The 23,881-nt window shown below is 54.2% G+C and overlaps 8 protein-coding genes across 8 annotated transcripts; 7 read left to right on the forward strand and 1 right to left on the reverse strand.

Annotated features, from left to right (window-relative positions):
- Positions 1 to 734: 734 nt before the first annotated feature.
- Positions 735 to 2,154, forward strand: CLUP02_12617 (transmembrane protein UsgS; the record flags this gene model as incomplete). The annotated part of the gene is made up of 4 exons (XM_049291581.1): positions 735 to 900; positions 988 to 1,094; positions 1,187 to 1,359; positions 1,413 to 2,154. The coding sequence occupies 4 exons, from the start codon at positions 735 to 737 to the stop codon at positions 2,152 to 2,154; spliced, it is 1,188 nt and encodes a 395-aa protein (XP_049148726.1).
- A 224-nt stretch (positions 2,155 to 2,378) lies between these two features.
- Positions 2,379 to 2,749, forward strand: CLUP02_12618 (uncharacterized protein; the record flags this gene model as incomplete). The annotated part of the gene is made up of 2 exons (XM_049291582.1): positions 2,379 to 2,565; positions 2,652 to 2,749. 2 exons carry the CDS (start codon positions 2,379 to 2,381, stop codon positions 2,747 to 2,749), a joined length of 285 nt encoding a protein of 94 aa, XP_049148727.1.
- An 82-nt stretch (positions 2,750 to 2,831) lies between these two features.
- On the forward strand, positions 2,832 to 4,826 carry CLUP02_12619 (acetamidase/Formamidase; the record flags this gene model as incomplete). The annotated part of the gene is made up of 7 exons (XM_049291583.1): positions 2,832 to 2,987; positions 3,037 to 3,107; positions 3,174 to 3,404; positions 3,550 to 3,852; positions 3,974 to 4,062; positions 4,162 to 4,404; positions 4,531 to 4,826. 7 exons carry the CDS (start codon positions 2,832 to 2,834, stop codon positions 4,824 to 4,826), a joined length of 1,389 nt encoding a protein of 462 aa, XP_049148728.1.
- A 398-nt stretch (positions 4,827 to 5,224) lies between these two features.
- On the reverse strand, positions 5,225 to 6,480 carry CLUP02_12620 (OTU-like cysteine protease; the record flags this gene model as incomplete). The annotated part of the gene is made up of 2 exons (XM_049291584.1): positions 5,225 to 6,054; positions 6,114 to 6,480. The coding sequence occupies 2 exons, from the start codon at positions 6,478 to 6,480 to the stop codon at positions 5,225 to 5,227; spliced, it is 1,197 nt and encodes a 398-aa protein (XP_049148729.1).
- Positions 6,481 to 8,180: 1,700 nt separating this feature from the next.
- CLUP02_12621 (uncharacterized protein) lies at positions 8,181 to 12,151 on the forward strand (the record flags this gene model as incomplete). Its single annotated transcript, XM_049291585.1, has 5 exons — positions 8,181 to 8,596; positions 8,656 to 8,758; positions 8,817 to 9,669; positions 9,735 to 10,294; positions 10,862 to 12,151. 5 exons carry the CDS (start codon positions 8,181 to 8,183, stop codon positions 12,149 to 12,151), a joined length of 3,222 nt encoding a protein of 1,073 aa, XP_049148730.1.
- A 2,934-nt stretch (positions 12,152 to 15,085) lies between these two features.
- Positions 15,086 to 16,624, forward strand: CLUP02_12622 (uncharacterized protein; the record flags this gene model as incomplete). Its single annotated transcript, XM_049291586.1, has 1 exon — positions 15,086 to 16,624. One exon carries the CDS (start codon positions 15,086 to 15,088, stop codon positions 16,622 to 16,624), a length of 1,539 nt encoding a protein of 512 aa, XP_049148731.1.
- A 2,105-nt stretch (positions 16,625 to 18,729) lies between these two features.
- CLUP02_12623 (uncharacterized protein) lies at positions 18,730 to 19,563 on the forward strand (the record flags this gene model as incomplete). The annotated part of the gene is made up of 1 exon (XM_049291587.1): positions 18,730 to 19,563. The coding sequence occupies one exon, from the start codon at positions 18,730 to 18,732 to the stop codon at positions 19,561 to 19,563; it is 834 nt and encodes a 277-aa protein (XP_049148732.1).
- Positions 19,564 to 19,683: 120 nt separating this feature from the next.
- On the forward strand, positions 19,684 to 23,738 carry CLUP02_12624 (uncharacterized protein; the record flags this gene model as incomplete). The annotated part of the gene is made up of 19 exons (XM_049291588.1): positions 19,684 to 19,830; positions 19,936 to 20,004; positions 20,071 to 20,147; positions 20,217 to 20,363; positions 20,519 to 20,639; positions 20,795 to 21,086; positions 21,178 to 21,323; positions 21,456 to 21,519; positions 21,596 to 21,727; positions 21,905 to 22,167; positions 22,247 to 22,519; positions 22,585 to 22,694; positions 22,767 to 22,855; positions 22,914 to 22,920; positions 22,986 to 23,090; positions 23,147 to 23,176; positions 23,247 to 23,397; positions 23,453 to 23,513; positions 23,575 to 23,738. 19 exons carry the CDS (start codon positions 19,684 to 19,686, stop codon positions 23,736 to 23,738), a joined length of 2,448 nt encoding a protein of 815 aa, XP_049148733.1.
- Positions 23,739 to 23,881: the final 143 nt, after the last annotated feature.

Here is a 23,881-nt window from a genome sequence, read left to right on the forward strand (position 1 = left end):
AGCTCTGAGCTTCAAAGCTTCGAGCTGTCGAGCTTTGAGCAATGCATGCAGGGGTTCCAGCTCTTAGCACAGGGACGCGTTCTGGGATGCAAGTTCGACGCGTGCGCAATGCAGCCGCAGCCGCGGCAACTCGACATGAACCGGTACCACATCTCCCAATGTTTAATCCACTTGCACTCGATCATCGGAGCTGACTGGTTTCTGCGATGGTGCATCGCCATGCAGCTCGCCCTCATACAAGCGAATGATTCTGCTTCTGAGGCGCCTCAATTGTGTGGTTTGGTAGGTTCACGTGGTTCAGTACCAAAAGTACCTACCGGGCTAGGTACCCACGTACCTTACCTCAAGGCACTTGAAGCTCCTACCTAAGGTACCTAGGGCAGACTCACTTAGTTGGTCTTATCTCTGATATCGATAAGATAAAGAATACGGGGGCTTCCCGGCACTCGGTGAAGCTCGGACCATCCGACCTTCCGGACGTACCGGTTGCAGGGCAGCGTTGTGAGGTGCTAGGTCTCTCAGCCACTAAACCCCCGGTATGTGTGTCGTCATCGTCTGCCCGCCACACTCAGCTCCAGCTCCCAGCAAGTTTAGCTCCCGGCCAAGCAACCAGCCCTGCGCTGACAAGGTCGCAACAGCTCGCGTGCCCCTCCAAGACTCTCGACATTTTGAACCTCAACACCCAGCAACGTTCGTGGTGATCGGCATCGTCACTTCCACACCCTCGAGAAAACATGGCAACCTCTGAAAAGGGTCATAGGCGCGACAAGCTTGAAGGCCAGATTGACAAGCAGCTCGACAAGCTTCCCATTGACAAGGAGAGGCTCAAGCGGGAGTTCGACCTCTCCCACTTCGACCTGAACCAAATCCTGCGGGGCATCCAGTTGACGCTGGTTGGAGGTCAGTTGATGGAACCATGCACATGGCGTCCAGGCTCCATTCCTTTGGAGTTTATTGACACAGCTCAAAATGCTAACTGCCAACAAGCTCAACGAGCCCTTCAAAACCCTGCCTTGTTCACATCGGACCACTACCGACAAGCCGGCATTGCCGTCTTGAGTGGCCTTGCCATCCGTCTCGTCATCTCCATTCCCGTATGTATACCTTAAACCCCTGCGCCAGGAGCACGAAAAACCACCGAGATACTCCTGTCTTCCTCACAGCAGGTATTGACACAGCGCAATAGATCATTGGCGTCAGAGTCTTTCTCTGGATTCTGTCCTTCTTTTTGAGCCTGGACCATGTCACTTGGGACGACCAGCTTGTTGGGGGCCTCAACTTCATCGAGGAATATGTTTTGCAGGTCCCCTTTTTCCTCATGGCGCTGATGCGCTACGTCACCCCGACGCTCGACAACATGTAAGTCCGCATCTTACCCCCAGTCCTTGGGTCTTATGCTAACGTGGAGGCAGGTTTATGGATTCGCTGAACTGGGTTGATAAGACGTATGTCCAAAAACACAAGCACGAAGACCCGACCAAGCTTCGAGACATGTACTATCCCAACCTCAAGATGTACAAGGTCAGCGACGGCAGCACCCACACGACTAGCACCGCCGAAGCCATCAGCATGTTCCTGTACCGCTTCGCCCGGAAGGGTGCCATCTCCCTCGCCGTATTCGCCTTGTCGTACCTACCCATCGTCGGTAGATTCGTGCTGCCCGCGGCCAGTTTCTACACATTCAACAATGCCGTTGGATTGGGTCCTGCGTCTGTCATTTTTGGAACAGGCATCTTCTTGCCCAAGCGGTACATCGTCATCTTCCTCCAGAGTTATTTTGCGTCGAGGAGTTTGATGAGAGAGCTGCTGGAGCCGTATTTCTCTCGTGTGCACTTTACCAAGGAGCAGAAGAGGAACTGGTTCCGGAACCGCGAGGGACTGCTGTTCGGCTTCGCCATCGGGTTCTATACATTGATTAAGATCCCCCTTGTTGGTGTCTTGATTTATGGTATCGCAGAGGCCTCAACGGCGTACCTGATTACCAAGATTACCGATCCTCCCCCGCCTCCCGCCGAGAAGGCTGCTTTCGCCGCGAGCCAGCAGGAGTGGACGAACAAGCACGAATTCCTCAACCTCTCCCTCGGCGATATTGATGCCATTCACCTCAAGTCGCGGCCGGCCAACCCGACAGGTGATGCTCAAAAGCACGAGTAGGCAAATGGCAAGGGAACGGCGAGGGTGTCTGTTCGTCTATCACTTTTCGAGGGTCGCTATCCGTAGGCTTAACTAAATCGCGTGAATCCAGACATGCCGGGATAGGGTGACATTGCTCTTTTCTGCAACAGGACGGGTGAAGGGGACCGACAAAGCGTAAACGACAGATGCCGAGATAGCCAACCCCCGGATTCCAATCAATTACGTTTATGATAGGAGCAGTCATGCGACATGAGATCACTACGCCGTCTTATCGATTGGTTTTTGGAGACTGGCCGACGGGCGGAGCCAATGCGGGGGTTGCCAGACACAAGCCTCTTACGGTATCGGGCAAAAGCTCTTATCAGCCCGCACCCAGCTCCGCACTTGCAACTCCCAGCAGCCACCACCACTCCCGTCTCATAGAGGACAGTTGGGGATAATACCATACTCGGGATAGATAGCCAGACGAGGCAGGAGAGAAAGGCGTCTCATTCGCTGGGTGAGACAGTTCCGAGGAGCTCAGGGCGGGGTAGTTTGGAGACGTTGGCTTGGTTGCATGTATATCTACCACACTAGGAAGCAGAGCGACCTGTTCTGGCACTCAATCTCATAACGACAAGTGAACATTTCATCTCACTCTGTTGTCTTAGAATCACTTGCCTGATACAATTAACTTTGAATTTAACCATTCCACCATGGGCAAGACTGGTATTCGTACGGCCAACAAGGTCAGCTTCGATAAGCCAGCTTCTGAGCAGCCTGGCCTGCATGTAAGTGCCCAAGTGCTGTCGATGTACGCCTCGAGCATCAAGTTTGTTGACATCAACACCAGAACAGATGGCATCCAGATAGTGAGTGCTTTAACTGGAAGGAGATCATGTCACAGTACCCTCTAACCAGCCTGCTCCCAAAGTCCCCTTCTCCGGCACTATCAAGAATGGCGAGACAGTCAAGATTGAATGCGTAGACTGGTAAATCGCCCTTGTTTCTTTCACCTGCGTCTGCTAGTGTTCAACAAACTCACGCAAGAATGCCAGGACCGGTGGCCAGATTGGCAACAACGACTCGGCGGACGACATGCTCAACGTCGACCTGACCAAGATCCACTACCTCAGCGGTCCGTTCGAGGTCGAGGACGCTCAGTCGGGGGACCTGCTCCTGGTGGAGATTATGGACGTTCAGCCGTTCGAGGACCAGCCTTGGGGCTTTACGGGTGTATTTGATAAGAATAACGGCGGTGGGTTTTTGGATGAATTGTATCCTACGGCGTAAGTTGTTTCATTGTCACGTCACGTCACTCACTCTCACTCTCACCGACAACACTTATGTATCATGCAAAATGAACGCAATCCTCACCCTTCTCATCCTCTCTCACCGAAAAACAACCCATATTAACACTGTGAACGCAAACAGGGCAAAGGCAATCTGGGACTTTGAAGGAATCTACTGTACCTCGAGACACATCCCGGGAGTAAAATTCGCCGGGCTCATCCACCCGGGCATCTTGGGGTGCGCCCCGTCCGCCAAGGTCCTCGACACCTGGAACGCGCGCGAGGGCGAGCTCATCGCGGCCAACAAGCTCGACCGCGACGTCGCGAAGCCGCCGGAGCCGATCAACGTGCACGCCGGCGCGGCGAACGCGGAGCTCAAGGAGAAGGTTGGTAAGGAGGGGGCCAGGACGATTCCTGGGCGGCCTGAGCATGGCGGGAACTGCGAGTGAGTTTTTGAGCATCCTCTTTACTTCTTTCTACCCTTGAGAGATTTCGACGAGGAAATCTGGAGGGTGATAGACTCGGGGATGATGGGAAACGAGAGTCACTGACGTTGAGGGGAATAGTATCAAGAACCTGAGCAGAGGAAGCAAAGTCTACCTACCCGTCCACGTCCCCGGCGCCAAATTCAGCGTCGGCGACCTACACTTCTCTCGTAAGTTTCCAACTAAATCAACTGTGCTTCCCTCTCTCTCTCTCTCTCTCATATGACCATGTATCCATATCATCAGGTAGCTCACTAACCTTATCCCAGAGGGCGACGGAGAAATCTCCTTTTGCGGCGCCATCGAGATGGCGGGCGTCATCACGATAAACTTCAAAGTCATCAAGAACGGCGTCGCCGACCTGGACCTCAAGTCGCCCATTTACATCCCCGGCCCTGTCGAGCCGCAGTTCGGTCCCGGGCGGCACATTTACTTTGAAGGGTTCTCGGTTGATCAGCACGGGAAGCAGCATTACATGGATGTTACCGTCGCCTATCGTCAGACGTGTCTTCGTACGTTTCCTCCTCCCTCTCTCTTCTGTTCTTTTCCTTCTCCTGCATGTTTTCTTCGCTGCTTCCTTGAATGTTGCGAATGGAAAATTGATGACTACGATGTTTGCTAACGCAAATAACATAAAGGCGTCATCGAATACCTCCGCCGCTTCGGCTACAGCGACTACCAAGTCTACCTCCTCATGTCGTGCGCGCCCATCCAGGGCCACGTCGCGGGCATCGTCGACATACCCAACGCGTGCACGACCATTGGCCTGCCGATGGACATTTTCGACTTTGACATCTCGCCGGGCGCGGGTAAAGTCGAGAAGCGGGACCTGGGCAGCTGCGCTTTCGCGACGGGTGTGAAGGAGGGAACTGTTACCAAGGGCGGGGCGAATAGTCAGCATAGCTATGGTGGTGGGTTGACGTATAAGGAGTGAGGAATGAGACTGGGTTTGTGGAAGGTTTGCTGAGTGTGAGATGAGAGGTCTCCTTTGAGATGGAATTTTGTGTGGAGTTTCCCCCTTTCCCATCACTTTTGTCGTGCCCCATGTCATCGCGAGCGATCGGATAAGAGTTGCGAGGTCAAGTTTGATTGAAGTCGAATGAGGTTGGAGCGTAGTCACGAATTATTGCAGTCGTCGAATCTTTATGCGAATTTCACTTATGAAATGCGAAACTCATCATAAAGCCGTGAGATTTCACTTCCCAATGAGAATCTCTCGACTTGAAAACAAGCCAAACTCCCCGAGTCATCGATTCCCGTTCCTCATGTGATCCATACCTAACAACTCCGCCCCGCCATGCATTTATCAATAGGCTCTCTTGTCTCTATTTGTCAAAAGTCCGGAATCTCAGTCATCGCAGTGTGTCCCGTCGCGCCCGTATGAATACTAGCCTCGGCCGTACCGCTGCCCAACCACTCACATCCAGGAGCATCGCACTTGCGCAGCGCATTATCGCCAAAGGCACCGCCAGCACCAGCAGAAGCACCAGCACCGGCGCCGGCACCACCCGAAGCACCACCACCACCACCGCCCGCAGGCTCGTCCTTGATCTCGCTGAAGCCCATATGCCCCGTCGCCTTGGCGTGCTTGTTGGCCTCCCTCTGCCCGTTGCCAAGCCAGTCGCACCCGGCCACGGTACACCGCAGCAAGAACTCGGTGGTATCCGTAAAGTAGTGCATCTCGTGCAACTTTCGAATCAGCGCGCGCGTGCGGTCGAGGACCTCGTCGTCGGCGGTGCTCCAGTTCGTCCTATCGAGTTCCGGAGGCAGGTCCGAGTGCGCGTAGTGCGGCGGCTCCGAGGGGCTGCAGGCGATGCGGTCGTAGTGGATGCCCGAGTAGACGAGGATGCAGCGCGATTCCTTGTTCTCGCCGAAGCGCAGCGGGTTTTGGGATTTGACGTCGAACGCGACGACCTCGAGGTCGAAGAGGTCCGAGAAGATGCCGAGCTCGATGGCGCCGCCCCAGCGCTCCGGGTCCTGGATTGTGCGGATGTACTTTTCGACGGGCATGTCGAGGACGGCTTCGGGGTAGTCGTCTGGGTGTTGGCGGATGTAGTCTGCTACCATTTTGCGGAGCTCTTTGGCTTCCATTTGTTTGCCTGGGATGGCGCCGCCAAAGGCGGTGAAGAGGCAGCTGTTGTCGTCGGGCATCACGCGAAGGACTTGGGATATGGTGTCAGATGAGAAGGAGTTTGGGGGTGAAAGGTAGCCAGGTACTTACGTAACGTCGACTCACGCTCCGGCCACGGGATGCTGATGTCCGAAGGGGACGGGTCGGCATCGGGATCGAGGCGGGGCTTCTTGGACGCCTCCAGGCCTCGAGATGCCGGGGCGGCGGCGGCGGGCGGAGGTGTGATTGCGCGATGGTGGGCCGGCTCGATGCTGAAGGACTGGCCGTTGAGGCCCAGGTCTTTGGCGTTGGCGTCCTTGTGCTCGAGGGTCAGGGTCTGAAGGGGCCATCCATACTTGAGGGTGAACTCGGCGATGCCCGTCTTGTCCTTGATCTCGTTGAAGAGGTCTCCGACTGTTGCGGTGTCCTCGAGTGAGACGACGCCTGTGCCTCCCGGACCCTTGTACCTGGCTCTCATTGTGAGTATCGATGCGGACGTGCTTTGCTTTGCTGAAGGGATCTGTAGGATGATGAGTATGCGGGCCAAAGTAAAGATAGCAAGCTGAGATAGGTGTTTGATGGTGCAATGACGTACAGGCTTCAGAATGAGATGGAGTAGCGACTGACGGTAGACGATCTTGGCCGGGGACGGATCCGGACGGACAACCGATGGTAACCAAGCTCTTGATGGCGGGGTTCGAACGGAGGGGTTTATCTTATCGCAGAGTACCAACGGCGGGTTCTCACTCTGGAGACCCGAGTGCCAAGGAATCTGGACGTGAGACGTAGATAATAAGGATGCGCGTTGAGTTGGGTCACTTGGACTCAAGTGTCGATCCTGATTAGCTTCGTAGAGTCTTCTGGCGTGAGAGACACTAAGGCGAGATTCCTCGGTGAAGGAGGCGGGAAGGATGCTTCTGCAGCTATGCCGGATCCAAAACGATGGAGTTGACTTGCAGAGGTGGCACCGCAAGGTCAAGGTAAGGTAGGGGTAGAACAGCTGCTGTCGAGGGTTCGGATGCACTAGAAGCTTCTCCGCTTATGAAGTAGCTCTAGAAAGCTGCTTTGAACAGGTCGTGTGATGTTTGGACCGTGGGAAGACGTGGAAAACCGAGTCTGAGCGTTTTGACAGCTGGAGCGTAGCTATTTCAACCTAAGCACCCAAGATGGGCTAGGTCAGACCGAGCCTCTGGACCACTCTGGTAGGGCAGCGGCTTTGTCCGACTCGAGAACTTAGAGGATGACGGCGTCCACGGTTCCGGGTGCTGGGATTGGAGGTTTGTGCTTGTCTTTGATTGTTTCCGAGTGGAGAACTACTCCAATAAACGCTGCTGCTGCAGCGACAATGACTTCATGGTTCCACGTTGCAATCGCCCACTTCGTCTTTCCTCCACCGAGTGCTTATAGAGTTGGTAGCTAAGCAGCGTTGTCAACATGTTGCGAGCTATGAGGAGCGTGGATGTAGAGCTGGAAACAGCTGTCTCCAAAACCATGGGACAGGCATTAGGTGTCCCGCAGAGAACGGAGATATAGGATATCATGGTGCCAGATCAGAGACAGAGAGGCCCTATCAGGGAACGAACTCATAACACTGTTTCTAAGGCTTTGAGGAATAAAAGTTAAGAAAAAGCCTTGGTCAACTTACCAATGACTCTTTCCTTTAGTTCTCTCTCAACTCACTCTGAGAAAAGAAGAAGCTATTCAAAGAGGCGAGAGGAAGGTACAAAAGATGGCACCATCTAGATCCTTCTCACCCGTTGAGAAGCTCAAGGTACATCTTGAGGTACAGAGGAAGCCATTGATCTAAGTCTCATCCAATTGTCCGCCGCCAATGTTCCAGTTAGCCGAGGTGGAGCCGGAAGATGCCACGGCCTGCCCCGGGCTGGTTCCTTGCTAACATCCCCTCACAGCACCGCTTGTACCCGTAAGACCCCGGCCAGCTCCCGCCTCACTGCTTTCGCAAACCTTCAATTCCTCAGCTCCCCCCAAAGAAACGTAGTAACTTGTAAAATCCCACCTTTGCGACGGAAGCCCTCGACCCCCTCTCCTACTCGACCTTGCCAATCAAGAGGGTCCAGAGTCTCGCTTGAATCCTTGTGTCTTCAATTGTCACCAGAGAGAAAAGGATTCCTTAAGCTGCCCTCGTTCTGCGATTCCCCAAAGAGGTTGGACGAAACTATGGCGACGCGCAGCGACGCGCCCGAAGTGCGCGAGTCCATCGAGGCCAAGGTCACCAAAGATGTCGAAATGGCCGACGCACCCGACGCCAGCACCGCCGAAGCCAAGCAACCCGAACCGACTGTCTCTGCGAAACCGGCTGAATCCGACAAAATGGATATTGACGCTGGTGCGAATGCCGACGCCGACGCCGATGCCGACGCAGACGCGGACGGTGAAGCGGATGCAGATGGCGACATTGACGTAGATGCAGACGCAGACGCAGACGCAGACGCGGATGGTGAAGTTGACGCAGACGCTGATGCAGATGGAGATCCAGATGATGGCGTCGCATCCCCCGTGGAATCCGAGCCTGGCGACCTTTTGGATGTCATCCAAACAATCAGCTCAACCGTGAGCAACTACAAGGATGAAGAGTACGTTCGGATCAGGCGCACCCTTTGCCTGTCTTGCTGCTAATTAGTTGTCATCGCAGCGGTGAATGGTGGGCGGCTAGTTTCCAGCGCATCCCGAACAAACGTCAACTGCCAGATTACTTCGAGATTATCGAGAACCCCATCGCCTTCAGCACCATTCGCGTATGTCCTGCCCATTCGTAGAGCCTTGTTGGCACGACACAGAACTGACCCCGAGTAGCACAAGATCCAAAAGAAGTTGTACACAGATTTCCCCGAGTTTGTTCGCGATCTTGCACAGATTTGTCACAATGCGCAGGTGTATAATCGGCCTTCCTCGGCCATCTTTAAGAGTGCCACCGTCATCCGAGATCTTTTCAAGAAGGAGCTGCAGAAACTCGTTGCCAAAGGCACGATCAAGTCTGAAGAGGCAGAGCTTCCCGATTTGGGCGAGCTCCCGCCCGCAGAAGACTCGTCGCCAGAGGCCGAATCCGAAGAGGACGAAGGAGAGGAGGAGGAGGAGGAGGAGGAAGAGGAAGAGGAGGAAGACGACGAGTCCGACGATGACGGAAAACGCCGACGAAGCAGGAGGCGTGGCCGAACTTCGCTCACCAAGCGCCAGCTTGAGGAGGCCCGGGAGGAAGACGAACATAAGAAGCGCGGCCGCCCTCCCAAAGTCTTGACACCGCTCGAGGCGCGTATTCACAACGTCATCAAGGGCCTGCGCAAGTTCCAGTCAGACGACGGTGACTTGCTCATTGGTCCCTTTGAGAAGTTGCCCGATAAGCTTGCGAACCCGGACTATTACCAAGTCATCACCAACCCTATTGCGCTCGACAACATCAAGAGAAATGCTAAGAGGAAGAAATACTCGACTGTCGATGATGCGCTCAAGGATATCGATCTCATGTTCAACAATGCAAAGGAGTATAACGAGGAAGCCAGTGACATTTACGAAGCCGCTGTCGAGCTGCAGAGGCAAGCACGTGAGCTGGTCGCGCAGGAAAAGTCGAGGCCAGACGATGAATTCCGTGACGAGGATGGCAAACTGCCACTGTCGGAAATTCAGCACAACGGCCAAGCATGGCGAGTCGGTAAGTTCTGTTCCCGGTCCCTAGGCTATTCGAAAAGGATGAGTCGGGGTGCTAACATTGTGTAGGCGACTGGGTGCATATTCGTAATGTCAACGACATGGCCAAACCCATTGTCGCGCAAATATTCCGAACGTGGCAAGACCGAGCTGGACAGCGATGGATCAACGCTTGCTGGTACTACCGTCCCGAGCAGACGGTGCACAGGTTCGAGAAGCACTTTTTCGAGAACGAGGTGGCAAAGACGGGCCAGTATCGCGACCACCAGATCGAAGAGGTGCTCGACCGATGCTTCGTCATGTTCGTTACGCGGTTCAATAAAGGACGGCCGCGTACTCTGCCGGCGGATAAGGAGGTGTACGTGTGCGAGTCTCGGTACAACGAGGCGACTTGTAAATTCAACAAGATCAAGACGTGGACGAGCTGCGTGCCTGACGAAGTCCGGGAGAAGGATTACGAGATGAAGCTGTTTGATCAGCCGCGACGGCTCAAGAAGGTGCCCAGCCCGATCAAACACCTGTTGCAGGCGGATGCGAAGGAAACGGATGAGCTCCCGAAACCGACCTGGGGGGCAGCAAACGCACCGCCCATTATTGGTGCCGTGCATCGGCGCCCTCGAGAATCAAACGTGAGTTTGGATGTGATTCATTCTGTTTTCCCTGCTGTTATTCCTTTCGTTTGGTCTATTAGAATGGCCCTGGGCCGGACGGGTGTCGTGCAGGAATACGGTATACACGCTGGAAGACCTGCACGAATACCACGCATACAGCCTTACCGTGCCGCCTCCTGGATGAAGGAGGTGGACAATTGCCAACCCTCCAACACACCAGCACCAGCACCAGTACACCCTCTCGTCGTCCCTCTCGGTTATGCAGTGCAGGCAGATAAAGGGAGCGACGCGTGTGGGTGGGATAACAACACCCTGCATCCCGTAACAGACGTACCTCGCAGCAGAAATTTGTGCCTTCACCTCTTACTTCACTCCTGCCCTCACTCTTGATCTCATTCTCATTCTCATTCTCATTCTCACCCTCACCCTTCACCTTTGCTCTGCAAATTTCAAACTCAGCCTCACTTTCACTCTTTTTATTGCGCGTTAGTTTTTTTTCCATCTCTCACAACCTGTCTTTCGGGCTTTCACTTGGTCTTCATTTGGTTTTCTCCGTTACTGACAAAATTGACTTTGATCGAACAGGAGTCTCCTCCACCTGAGCCCACGCCTTCTCCGCCGCCCATGAGCCAAGAGCCTGCGCGACGGCCTTCAGTTCTCCAGGCGATGCGCCAGACGCCGAGCGACATGTCGATGGGTAATCCTCCCACGCCTTATGGGCACGGAATGGGAGCTGCGCCGTCTCCGTCGCCAGCAATGTATGCTCAGCAGTACACGCCTCAGCATGCTTCGGCATCGCCGGTCGCGGTGAACCATCAAACGCCGGTGCCTCTACCCCAACTTCCTCACCAGGCGTCTCACTCTCCGCAGCAGCCCATCCGCCCCATGTACCAGCAGCAGGGATTTGCGCCAAGCCCGTTCCAGCACCAGCAGCACCCACAGCACCAGCAGCAGCAGCAACAGCACCATCCCCACCACGCACCACAGCACATGCACCCTCAGCAGCAGCACCACCAAGGCCCGCCCCCTCCAGCACCTCAGTTCCAGCAGCACCACCTCCCGCCGCACCAACAGCAACAGCACCAGCACCATCAGGCCCAAGCGCCGCCGGTCCCACAGCAGCACCACCACCAGCAACAGCACGGTCACCACCAAATGCATCCACAAATGATGCCAGCAAATCCCATGGGCGGCCCGACCTACAACCATCATCAAATGCAGCCTCATCCCGCTGCAGCCCGCACCCCCATGGCCAACACGCCCAATGCCATGCAGCCCGCCAATGCCTACAACCCTCCTAGGCCTCCCGAGGTTTTTACCCTGGCCGAATCCCTCAACGACCAGATCCCCGAAGAGGTGCGCAGCCAGTACAACAGGGACGAGAACGGCAGAATCTTTTTCTACTCCACACCGCCCATCGCCCGCCCCGAACACGGCCTCGCCCCAGACAATGCCAACTCGGGCCACAGCCTCGCCTACCTTGCTAAGAGCAACCCGCAATGGCTGGCCGAACGCGCCTCCCGCGCAAAGCCCTTTGCCGTCGCCAAGCAGAAGGAGTTGAAGGTCAAGATGGCCCTCGACAAGGTCACCGAACCCGCCAAGGGCAAGACGGGTGATGAGCTTCGCGACTGGGCCGCCGACTCCCTGGTCCGCTACGTCGAGGCGCACGCCCAGGAGACGTCGCGCATGCGCCAAGAGGGCGATCTGGACGGTCACGACCGCCTCATGAAGGAGCAGCGCGCCGCGCGCCGCAAGAAGACGAGAAAGGAGCTGGAAGAGGAGGAGGAGCGAGCCGACGAGGCGAAGCGTGCCAATTACCTCGAGGACATTTACTTTGTCCACTCCAGTCTGCGCACGCCCAAGCCTGCTCACTGATCGAAGGATCAAGCAATTCAATGTGTATTCTAGTCGACACCATCCCTGCTTCTCTCTGTCCCTTGGATGCAAGCTTGTAATTGAAGGGCCTTGGACAAGGCAGGGAGGATTCGATCTCCTGGGTAGAAAGGGAGCGGAGTTTTTTTCGGCGGGTCGGACTGCTGTGATACCTATTGGCTTTTTGGAGTTTTGAGGGGAAAACGAAATGGCTCACTGTATCAAAAAGATTATCATCGTCAGGGCATCATGAGACGATATTCATGATGCCTGTTCAAGTACCTAATTTGCACAATTGAGATGAACAGTGTTCAGAGATCCCGTTGTTTTCAGGCGTGTTTTACCATCATTCCCCTTGATGGATTTCATGCCTACACAGGAACTGTTGATGAATGGCCTCATTCCATGATGACTTGGTGTCTGTTTATGAGTAGTGATCCAAGTGCGTTCTGCCACGATTCAATCCGAGTACCTAGGTAGCTGATACCAAATCATACTGAATCCATCAGCGATACGCCGAACCACACATTTTGGTAACCTTCATCACCATGCACCCCTCCAAACCCGAAGCCTTTGAAGGGAGTAAGACATCTTAAAATGAACAAGACAAAGGCTGATCTGGGAGACCAAGCTCTGTGAATGGCTGGCGGGCTGTACCTGCGCCGTCGAGGCAGCGGCCCGGCCGAGTTCCTCCGGCCACTTACTGTACGCAGTCACGGCAGTATGGAAACCTTCTATGCTTCTTTGGCAGTTTTTTGCCTCAGGACCCTTGACCCATATCAAACACGTCTTTGCACCAATCACACGCAATGAGACGCAAGCTCTCCAGTGCATCGAACCCGACAGGCCAGAGCTGGACCCGACCAGGGGGTACTAGCGTAGATCTGATTCGCCCCCCCAAAGTCATGTGCCGGGTTGTGTGACTCTACCGCTGAATCTTGAGCGACTTGCTTAGCATTTAGATGTTCTACTTCTGATGAGATCTCAACATGGAAAGTCGCCAATTACACCAGATGAGAGGTATTAATCTCTATATGATTGTTCCTACTCCCATAGTGTTTTAAAACTCATAAATAACGTGAAACTGAGACTGTGCTCCTCAATATATGAGTCTCGAATGTTAGTGTAATGAATAAAGTACCCAGTCCCGCCCATCCAACCCGAGCGGACGTTTGTGCCCGTGTGCCGCCCACTACACTCAGAGCCACCAGAGATCGGACCCTTTCCTTTGGGCGAACCGATTCGCGTGGTGAGGGGCAAATGCAGCGCAGCACGCTAATTGAGCCTCGCTCTGCCCAAAGGCGGCTAGGATTGAATGATTCGCTGACGTTCTCGATTCTTAGTTCCGACTACATCTCTCTCACCTCTCCTTACTCTTACTCATAACCGCCTTTGCGCCTTCTTACTTTCGACTTCACCTCTCACCTCTCATTTCTCTCTCAAACCGCGAGTTCACAAACTTCATCACCCTCTAAACCCCGAGGAAACCGACACACACGCCCGCATCCGATTCGCCGTATTGCTCATCCGCCCAACCCACTTTCCTCTTTACCGTTCGTCTATCCGGGTTTAGCTGATTAAAGCATTCCGTTTGTGGCGAGTTCATCCATCAAGTCTTGAACCGTTCTTGTCGTCGGACCGAGGACCTTTTGAATTTCGTTTTCACAAACTCTTTGCTTTCTCTTTCTTTTTACCTTGCTGTGCTTGTACTCTGTCATCTTAGTTCGAGCCACCCGCGAAATTCCCGGTGTTTATTCTGCATAGCCCCGTCCTTGTTCTTCTTGGGTGGCGTCGGCGTTCCGTGCGAATAGTAGGAGGACTTTTACGACTTGACGGCTCCGATACATCCACGGCTCACATTGGCTGTTTCCCCTGAACCTCGCTTTCGGTTACTCTTCTGGTTGGGATACCTAGTTACGTCGGGTTCTTCATTGGGTGTCAGTTGAAGGGTCCAAGCCGAAATCGACTCGAGGCTATCGACAACAAAGCATCGTTACTATTCGACACAACGACCGGCATATTTTCTCTCTGCAATTCCAGCAACCTGGGAATCATAGCAACCCGGCCGTCCAAGATCTGCGGCAACCTCCAAACCTCGAAATCAAGAGTGTACTTGGGCCAGCCAGGCCAGTACTAAAGACTAAGTCGACAACTGGGTCGCCACCTATCCAATATCAGATCGAAACTATTCTCCGTCCTTCTCTCCTCAACCTGTTCGGCCAAGATATACGGCTCCTCGAAACTCTGAAGCCAAGGTTGAGCCAGATACCTGAGGCTCTTGTCGTGAGCTTTGGCTAGAGAGAACCCGGTCTGGTTCTAGATCAACAATTACGGCCAGCTTAAGGTGGTCGTTCAGGGCAGAGTTTGCTATCTCCGATGAGTGTCACGGTTTTCACGGTTGATTCCGCACTCGCCAAACCCAATTGCCTCCCGTCACGGCCCAGGAGCTTGGTCATAACATCCAACCTTGATCCTCTTTTTGGGATTCCTAGAGGGTTCCCGGTACCTTGACTATCACCAAGGGCTTCCAAGAAGGTTCCCGGCACCTTGACTATCACGAACATACTTCGAGTATCATTCGGATACAGATAACTTGCTCAGAGACACCACAAGGGTTCCCGTCGTCGTCTTCATCTCTAGCACTATAAGATGGACTCCCCAATCCCTTCTCTGCAGTCCTCGGACCTAGCAGGAACATCTCACTCATCTTCTTCATCTCCTACACAACCACCTACTTCCCTGGGAGATTTTAGCAAGCTGTTTGAGAATCTGCGAGTTCACGAGACTTCTACTTCATCTACACGTATTCTCTCTTCGCCAGACAGAGTCTACTCTTCTTCTTTACATTGCTTTGAGCCTCTTTGCAAGTCAGAGAGTCCCTCAAGTAAACAGTCTCAGCCACTTCTTCTCCTCCCTCTCATATTCACCACAGAAGAAATGGCCAGAACTGGCACCAAGCGGAACTACCAGTCCTTGGACTTGGCCGAGGTCAAAAGGCCAAAGGTCGGGCCCAAGGACAAGAAGCCTGCCGTCGCTGCCGCTGCCGCCGCCATCGCTGTCGGAATGGTAGCTCGGGCCTCTTCAGACTCGGGCTACCATTCCGACTCGTCCGCCGCCGCCGCCGCCGACAACGACAACGCGGGAGAAAGGCTCTTCAACAAGCAGACCGCCAAGAGACCTCCTCCCAGCTCCCAGCTCCCCTTGGCCGCCCGTCTGCAGCAGCGCTTCGGAGCTCGCGACGAGTCCTTGGCCCTGGCTTACCCGGAGCAATGCGCCCGCGGTCTCTACATCTACGCCGACGGCTCCAACATCTCCGTGTCCTTCTTTAACGACCTGAAGAAGCGCATGGGCATGTCCAAGGACCAGCGCCTCTCAACCTCCGCCTTCTCCTTCCACGCATTCAGGGGAATACTCGAACGAGGCAGAGAGGTCAAGGAGGGCGTGATCGTCGGCTCCCGTAACAACAAGGCCGGCAACAACAGGTCCTCCTCCTCCCCTTCCTCCGTCCCCCTGTACCTGCAGGAGGCCGAGGCGTGTGATTACACCGCCAAGGTCCTCCAGCGGGTACCCGCAGACAACTCCTCGTCTGCGGGCTCCTTCGCGATGAAGGAGCAGGGGGTCGACGAGACGGTCCAGCACCACATGCGCAAGGCCGTCCTCGACAACCTCGGTGCCCCCGGCGTCATGATCCTCGCTACGGGCGACGGCAACCTCGACGGCGACATGGAGGGAGGCTTCCCCGCCGCCGTGCAGTCTGCCCTCGCCAACGGCTGGGTCGTCGAGGTCTACCACTTCGCCGAGTCCGCCCACTCCACCTGGCGCGATCCGCGGTTCCTCCACAACCCGGAATGGGACGGCCGCCTCACATGTCACGCGCTCGACGACTTCGTCTTTGACATGGATGCCAAGCAACAGCCGGTCACTCCGCTCGGAGCTGAGGTGCCTCGCACAGCCAAGAGCACCAGACGCGAGAGCCGGCCGGCTTACGTGCCGTCTTGGACCCTGCCACCTACTCAGAAGGCAGCCTCCTCCGTCTCTCTTCCTCCGGCAGCGGCGGCAGCGGCAGCAGTCACTCCCCCGCCAAGTCCCCCCTTGGAGATGGCACCCGCGACTCCAGGGGAGATGGCTCAGGCCGGACAGATAGCCGAGTTGGTGGGCAAGCTGAAGCCGGAGTTGATACCCGTCATCGCCGCCTCCCTCCTCCGCGCCGCCTCGGCCACTCCTCCTGCTGCTCCTGCTTCCGCCCCTGCTCCCGCGTGTATTCCTTCCGCATCACGCGGGGACGTCAGTGGCTTCGCCGGCGGTGCGATGGGCTACTTCGGAGCCCAGGTCCCCTCTCCGCCCGCCCTCTCCGCCTTCCCCCAGACCTACCCCCTCCAGTACCCCCAAGCCACCTCCTACACGGCGGCCTTGGGCCAGTACCAGTACAACGGGGTCTGGGGGAACCAGGTGGGCTACTACGGGTACACCGGCTGAGTCAATGCGACTAGCCTTTTTTAAACTCTCTTGTCTTCCCTTCTTCAGACCCCTTCTCTGTCGTCTTTGCTCTGCGCTTGCTCAGCCGAAAGGCAGCAACCAGATAGATTTCGCAGCTTAGGGAAAGGGGAAGGGCAAGACCGGTATATGGGAGGGGTTCGCAGGCCTGAAAGACGGCTCTGGCCCCGTGGATATTTAGGATGGTATACGGGAGGGGTACGCAGGCCTGAAAGACGGTTCTGGCCCCGAGGATGCTTTGGGTCGCCTTCGGGCACTTTTTTCTGGCCTTCGGGCAAGCCTTCGGGCAACTTAACTTAGGTATATGGGAGGGGTAGCAGGTCTGAAAGACGGCCTGGCCCCGGGGATTCATGGGATTGGTATATGAGAGGGGGACAGGTGCCTGAAATATGGCGCCTGTTCCCCGTGGATTTGGGGAGGGAGAAGTGGGCAGGTGGGAGTTTTTTTGAACGCGATACTTTTTTTGAGTATGACGTTTTTCTCCCGGTGCTGGTGAGCATAAAATGCGCTGGCGGGCATAAGATGCCTTTCTTTGAGCTTTGTTTCGTAAATACATTTTGTTCGCTGATACTTGAGTGTTTCATGTTTCTCCGTGATTGCCTGTTTGCCAGATCATTTGATACACGAAGCGTGAGAGGAAATGCTTCTGTTGTCTCGAGGTTGAACGAAGGTAGACTTCTTGGGCTTGACTATGCTCTCCCTACATCACATGTCCCTTGGATTTGTATCAAAGTTTTAAGCCGTCTCAGAGAGGACTCTCTAATCCTACCAGATTAACGCCGAGTGCTGAAACGCCTGGTGACTATTAGCACGCCGTCGACAACGAAGGCGAACTCAAGACAACATCCGTATAGCCAGGAAAGCATACCTCTTATGCCAACAAGGGAGAGGCGAAGGTTGACAGCGATGAGACCGGCCCCAAAGCTCAGATTTCATCTCAGACCAACCTGCGAACCAGCATAATACCCTCATGTCAAAGTTCGTGGAAATTGTCCGCGACAGTACCACGGGACCATCATCTATTCCGTCCAAAAACAGAGGCCCGTATTGAGGCTGTTACCAGATAGGTGTTTTTTTGGATCGAGTTATGAGTCTTTGTTTCCCTTTGTAAACGTGATTCGTTTGGGCAACGCTAGTTGATGGAGTCTGCTAGCCCTTAATGGGTTTCAACATCGATAAGCCCTCGATTGAGGTTTGCTGTTATACGAACCAAGATGAATCCCGGAAAAGATGAAGCACTGTGACAGTATTTTGAATAAAGCTTCTCGGTGGGCATATAAACCACAGCGTTGTTCGGAGTTTAGGTTTTCGGAGGATTATCAGCCGCTGTCGTTGTGGTTGAAGTCATGGTGTTCGCAAATGTAAAATCGACTTCGCTCATATGCAGCACCAAAATTCCTATTTGTTCATGTCACAGGCGAAACTTGCTAAGTATAGCAGGACGAGAGATGACCAAGTCCATCAGGTAGGTAATCTTGATTTCTCCAGTGATCGACCACTGTTTCCGCTATTCAAGTTTGGTCACAACCCCCTCCCAGACTTGCGTATAATTCAATCTAGCCCAGACGGACACGGTCAACAACCCGAGGCCCCGTCGTTGCAATTGCTTAAGCAAGTGCCCTACTTCGGAGACTTTTCCATCGGTTCGTGAGGTTCGTCCGGTCAGTAGTTACGCCGGTGGTTCGTGCTGCACGTATGCAAAGTTTTTGAGTTTCGGCGACTAATACCTCTTATCCCCGGACCCCCTTTCCGCCCCCCGGCCCCCCCGGCCGATATTTCCTTTCTCGACGCCGTTTGTGATGCCCAAGTGCCGCTCCGCATGCTCCACATCAACTTCCGCTGCGGCGACCTTCTCTCCGATGATATGCCATGCAACGAGTTCAGCGGAGTTTGAAGATGTGTACCACAGGAGACGGCAGGACGGCGAGCTCTTCCAGCTGCCTCAAGATGAACCCAGAATGGCGATTCTTATAAATGTCACTGGTATACCACAGCTCTTCTCTCAAGTTTCACCAATCACTTTCTAACATTCTTCATACTCGTAACCCTCAAGACTACATCAACCAAAGATTCCAAGATCGCCCAACATGTCTTCAACTCCCGCTACGCAAGAACCTTGGTCGCTCGCCGGCAAGACAGCCATCGTCACCGGAGCGTCTCGCGGCATCGGACAAGCCATTGCCTTCCACTTAGCCCGCAAAGGCCTCTCCAAGTTGGCAATCACGTACGCCAGCAACTCTGACGCGGCACAAAAGACTCTAGACGAGTGTCGCAAACTCGGGGTCGACACCGCCATCGCCATCCAAGCAGACGCTCTCGACCCTACCTTTGGTCCCAAAATCGTCTCCCAAACGCTCCAGCAGCTTTCCACCGCCTCCATCGACATCCTCGTCAACAACGCGGTGCTGAGCGACTACTCCAAAGTGCAGCCCATCAAGGACACAACGCTCCCCGTCTTCCTTCAAGTCATGCAGGCCAACGTCTTCGCCCCCATCTCCCTGACGACCGCCGTCCTACCTCACTTGCCCTCCCAGGGCGGCGGACGCGTCATTGCCATCTCGAGCGTGCTGGCGTACCAAGCCAACTCGGACCCCACCATGACGTACGGGGCCAGCAAGGCCGCCCTGCAGAGCTACACGCGCTCTCTCGCCGAGGCGTTTGGCAAGACCACCAAGGCGACGTTCAACAGCGTCGTTGTCGGCCTGACGGCGACGGACGCGATCAAGAATAGTCAGGATTTGTTGCCTGCGGGGTATCTCGACGAGCAGATCCGAGACACGACGGCGGCGGACCGGATCGGGGTCCCCGAGGATATCGCGTACGTTGTTGGGTTTCTTGCTAGCGAGGAGGGGCGCTGGGTCAACGGGGGTGCTGTCAGTGCCAACGGAGGCAATCGTCTTGTAATGGCTGCTCTCGGGTAAATGGTTTGTTGAAAAGGTATTCAGACCACGACACTGCTATGATTTCGATGGAAACCCCTTGTAGAAAGGACCGCATAGAGGAAGTAAATCTTCTCATGAAACCAATGAGCGACATTTGTAATGGCCTCTCACGGGGGTCGGCCCTTGGACAGCAACCTAGGTCTTTTGACCTTCTTATTCCTCATGCGGGAGCAAGACGAGCCGGGTGTTGAAGGTTGGCTAGAAGTCGAGGCTATACAGTATGGCATCGCGAGGCCCGGGCTATCTGTGTTCTAGCTCAACGCTATGAATAATTGGTGGTTTTTGTTTGACTAGGAAGCACGGGCGGTTCGAATAGCTAGCTATTTGGATGCGGATTGATGGCAATATCAGTTCGAAATGAGGGCTTGCCCTCTCAGCATGGGGGAAAGTAGCGTGATGACATATGTGTTGTCAACTCCTGTACTGTAGCGAAGGATGATGATTCGAATGCGGCTGGGTCTTGACTAAGGTAGAGACGAATAACAGCAGATGAGGAAAGGACAGAAGATCAGTTGGCTGGACCTGTTTGCCTCGTGCCGGAAGCGAAGGCAGGAAAGCCAGACGTCAGAAGATTCCGTTACTGCCTAGTGTATGTCCAATATAAAGCCCTTCAACTCCATTCCTGTGACCAGCCAGCAGGCTTCCGTCTGGGTTGACGGGTCAGGTCAAACTGGCTGGGTGGTGGAGTGGCTGAAGGTCAACAATCAAATTACGCCCACAGCCTACTCGACGACAGACTACGAGTTCGAGTTCGATTCCCAGCAAGTACACCAAGAGATGTAGCCAAACCGGTGGTGAAATCTTTTTTTTATTTTATGTTTTCATCTTTTGGAACTCGAGATGCTTTATGTGTCATTCGTAGGCATGTACAGAGCGAGCGTCGACGGTGAAATGTTGTCCCCTTCTCAAACCATACTACAGGCTCAATGTGCAGAATCGTGAAAGACCGGTATTTGAAAGAACAGTGGCGGATGAAAGGACGCCTTGAAATTCATAACTTGAGCCTCCATAGGAGTCTCAGTGCGTCGGGGCTCGGAAAAGGGCTTAACACGGCAGTGTGTGATGATATGGGAGCAAGTCCAATGTAAATTTGAGAAATTGTTTTTAATCTGCTGTGCCACACGCATCTCCTATAACTGTTTTGATCTTATGGGGGTTCAGATCTAGAAATATAGTTTCGAGATAGTCACACTATTTGATGTATTTCTAGCATCCGCACCATATTGAAAACGAAGGTAAGTCACTGCCCACAGTCCTCGGAGCGAACGATAACGGCGAAACACGGCTCCTCAACATTAAGTATGGCACGCCAAATTCAGAGCCTCGAAGACAAATGATTATTCCTAGAAAAATCAAATCAAGAAGCTTGAGCTGCGGTTGCACCTTGAAATATATGGACGGAGAGGCGGAGCTCAGGAAGCAATGCTTCCTTCGTGCATGGATGAAGGGGGCCCCCCCAGCTTGGATGGAGGATCGCGCTTGCAGCGCCTATTTCTCCGCCGGTGCGCGCTTTCATCGCGCTTCGCCTTGCCTGAAGATAGACCGACAACCGGGTCGAAGGGACTCTGCCTGGATTGAAGTGATCCTGATCAGGCTGCCGACAGAGTCAAGCCTCGAAGGCAGAAGGCCGCTTGATGTCGGGGTCGGACTCGGGGGTTAAGGTTGAGGATCGGGACAGAGACGGAGGGGGGTGCGTTATTGGTGGAGAGTGCGCTTACATAACATTGCCATCAAATTGGGTTTCTGGGATGGGGGAATAAAAATAGCAGTCCAAGCCACACCTTGCGGCGCTTCCCGAGTGGGACGTGGCGAAATGAAGCACGTGGCTTGGGGATAGAGGTGTGGCTCATGCACGGCTTACATAACACTAGCACTACTCCGTCAAAGCGAGCATTCGGGGCATACGAAGTAACGAACACATCAGCATTGGAATGAGTGAATGGCAGATGGATTATGGATGCCCGTACCTCGGTGATGACTGACGAACCACTCGGACAATTCGGCAGATCAGGGCAGCTGCCCGGGAAACAAGTAATAATTCCCCGAGTTGAAATCAGGCATGCCGTCAATATGATTACTCCGTATTCCCGGGCCCGCGGTTCCTCTAGCTGCTCCGTATGGTCACCAGCTTTCCAATTGGCTTGTTCGTACTCGTTTTTTCCAAGCTCGTTCCTACTTGTTTGAACTTTGGAATAAACCTTCCAGGCAGTGCTAAGGTAAGCTACGAATGCTGTGCGATATTTCCGGTCACGCGTACCCGTAGGTTGATGATTATGTACATTGGAGCTTTTGGGTGCTGACCAGGTTCCACTCATGGAAGTCAGATTCGAAGATTCCATCATGTGTCACCACAATGCCTGCCTGCCTTGCCTGCCTTCCAAGCCTTGTTCGACTGACAGCTTCCGTGCGACCTGGCCATTGCCTTTTTCCCATCACGAAGGGGATGGGCAAAAAGACGCTGATCGAGGGACGTTCGGTGATTCGGCACATTGCAAAACACATTGGCTGCAGCTGTTGAGGCAATTTCACACCACGAAAGGCAAGGGATCTTCATCTCCCCGTGTCCCCCTCATCTTTCAAAAGGTTCAGTCGAAACGCTTTTCTTGATGGCGGTTGAGCGGTACCGGGAAATTTTTATATGGCTGCCTGATTGATGAACGAGATGCGGTTCCACGCGACCAGTGGAACAGATGGGGAGTCTGGTTTAGGTGTCTTGGACCACAAAGAGTCAATTCCCTCCACGGCCCAATCATATCCGTCGACAAGGTCACGGCGGGGTGTTGGATACCCAAGATGCAAAAACGATGATTGGCAGCTGTCGGTGGAGGGGGCTGATCGGCGGACTCAAAATGGAGACCCTTGGCAAGAAGCATGGGCAGCATTATGTATGGAGACGGGACGGGGGGCGAATGTCACCATCGGGACGCCCGAACTAGTCGGGCCACACGGCCGGACACAACCCTTCTGATTCAAGTATTCTCACTTTGTGTAACTTATCAGTGGTTTGCATTTGTGACTGGCTCGCTTCGTTGTCTTGCGCCTTTTGGTGGACAGTGGGTGTTGTTTGGACACAGCGCGTGCTTGTCAAAGCCGCGGATCACAGATCTGATGTGACACGGAGGGAGGCCGTGAGGGCACGCATGGGGGGGATGGGGGCGAAGATCGACCGTCAATCATCTCAGCCGGCAGCTTTTAGCTGAAATGAAGTTTGAAGATTGTGTAAAAAGGGGTCTCTTGGTCTTATTCTACGTTGGCTTGAGGCGGCCCAGTGGTGGCAACAAAAGTGAACACGAACACCAAATGAAAGAGGCAACATGCTGTGCATGCAGGCATGATGTACGGCAATCTTGGCCAGGCAGCGAGCTGTAAAATTCGCATTATTCAAAGAGAGATGTTGATAGCATTGAGGCCAAGATGATAGTATCGTGGAGTTGCACTTGCACGTACCCCGAGGCCGCAGAAGAAATGATCAAAACGCAGTGGGCCTGGGATTCCCAAATACGTACGTACGTACCTCTACCATGAGCTTATAGGGTGTTTTGAGGGCCTGTACCCTGTCTAGACTCTCCCGCATGCCCTCAATGTTCCGACGGTGCCTTGGATGCCCTTGAGGACGGGGCTCTAGGCATTGGATAAGTAGGATATCCAACATCGCCTCTCAGTCAGCGTGAGCAAAAGCTGCAATGGAAGTCCACTAGTCCGTCAGGGAATTCCATGATCTGTAGGTCATGGTGGACGCATCTCACGAGATCTGGCAGCCTGTCTTGGTTAGGGTACCTTACCCATAAAGGCGTGCCAAAGTCTGACATGGAAGTCGGCACGCAGACAGCCACACAGTTAAAGTAAGTTGTTGATGTCAAGTTCAAAGTTTGGATTCTCAGATTCGTATTCGAGAAAGACGGTGTTGGTACATATCTTGGAGCATCCCTGTACACGCGGATCTTGTACCCTGTACCTTGATCTCCCCCACGACTTTCACCACCTGGGCAGCGACCAGTGACCACAGCCCACGGTCCATGGTCCACAGACTCCGTCACTCCATCCTCGACGTCGTCCCGCCAGTGTTTCTCATCCTTCGAGCATCCCAAGCTGAGCCAAGCCTCCCTCATCCCTCACCCCATTCCATTCCGCCCTTTTTCTTCCCAACCAGCTAAGCTGCTGCACTACTGCTGTCCGCTTTCCGCTCTTTTATCTCACTGTTCGCGAAGCCGAAGTTCAGCTACCTAGGTAGCTGGCTGGCTGGCTGGCCTTCGCCCTCGTCCTCGGCATCCTTCCATGGCCGCATCGGGGTCTCCAT

Source organism: Colletotrichum lupini, chromosome 6 (assembly GCF_023278565.1).
Source record: "Colletotrichum lupini chromosome 6, complete sequence".
NCBI lineage: Eukaryota > Fungi > Ascomycota > Sordariomycetes > Glomerellales > Glomerellaceae > Colletotrichum > Colletotrichum lupini.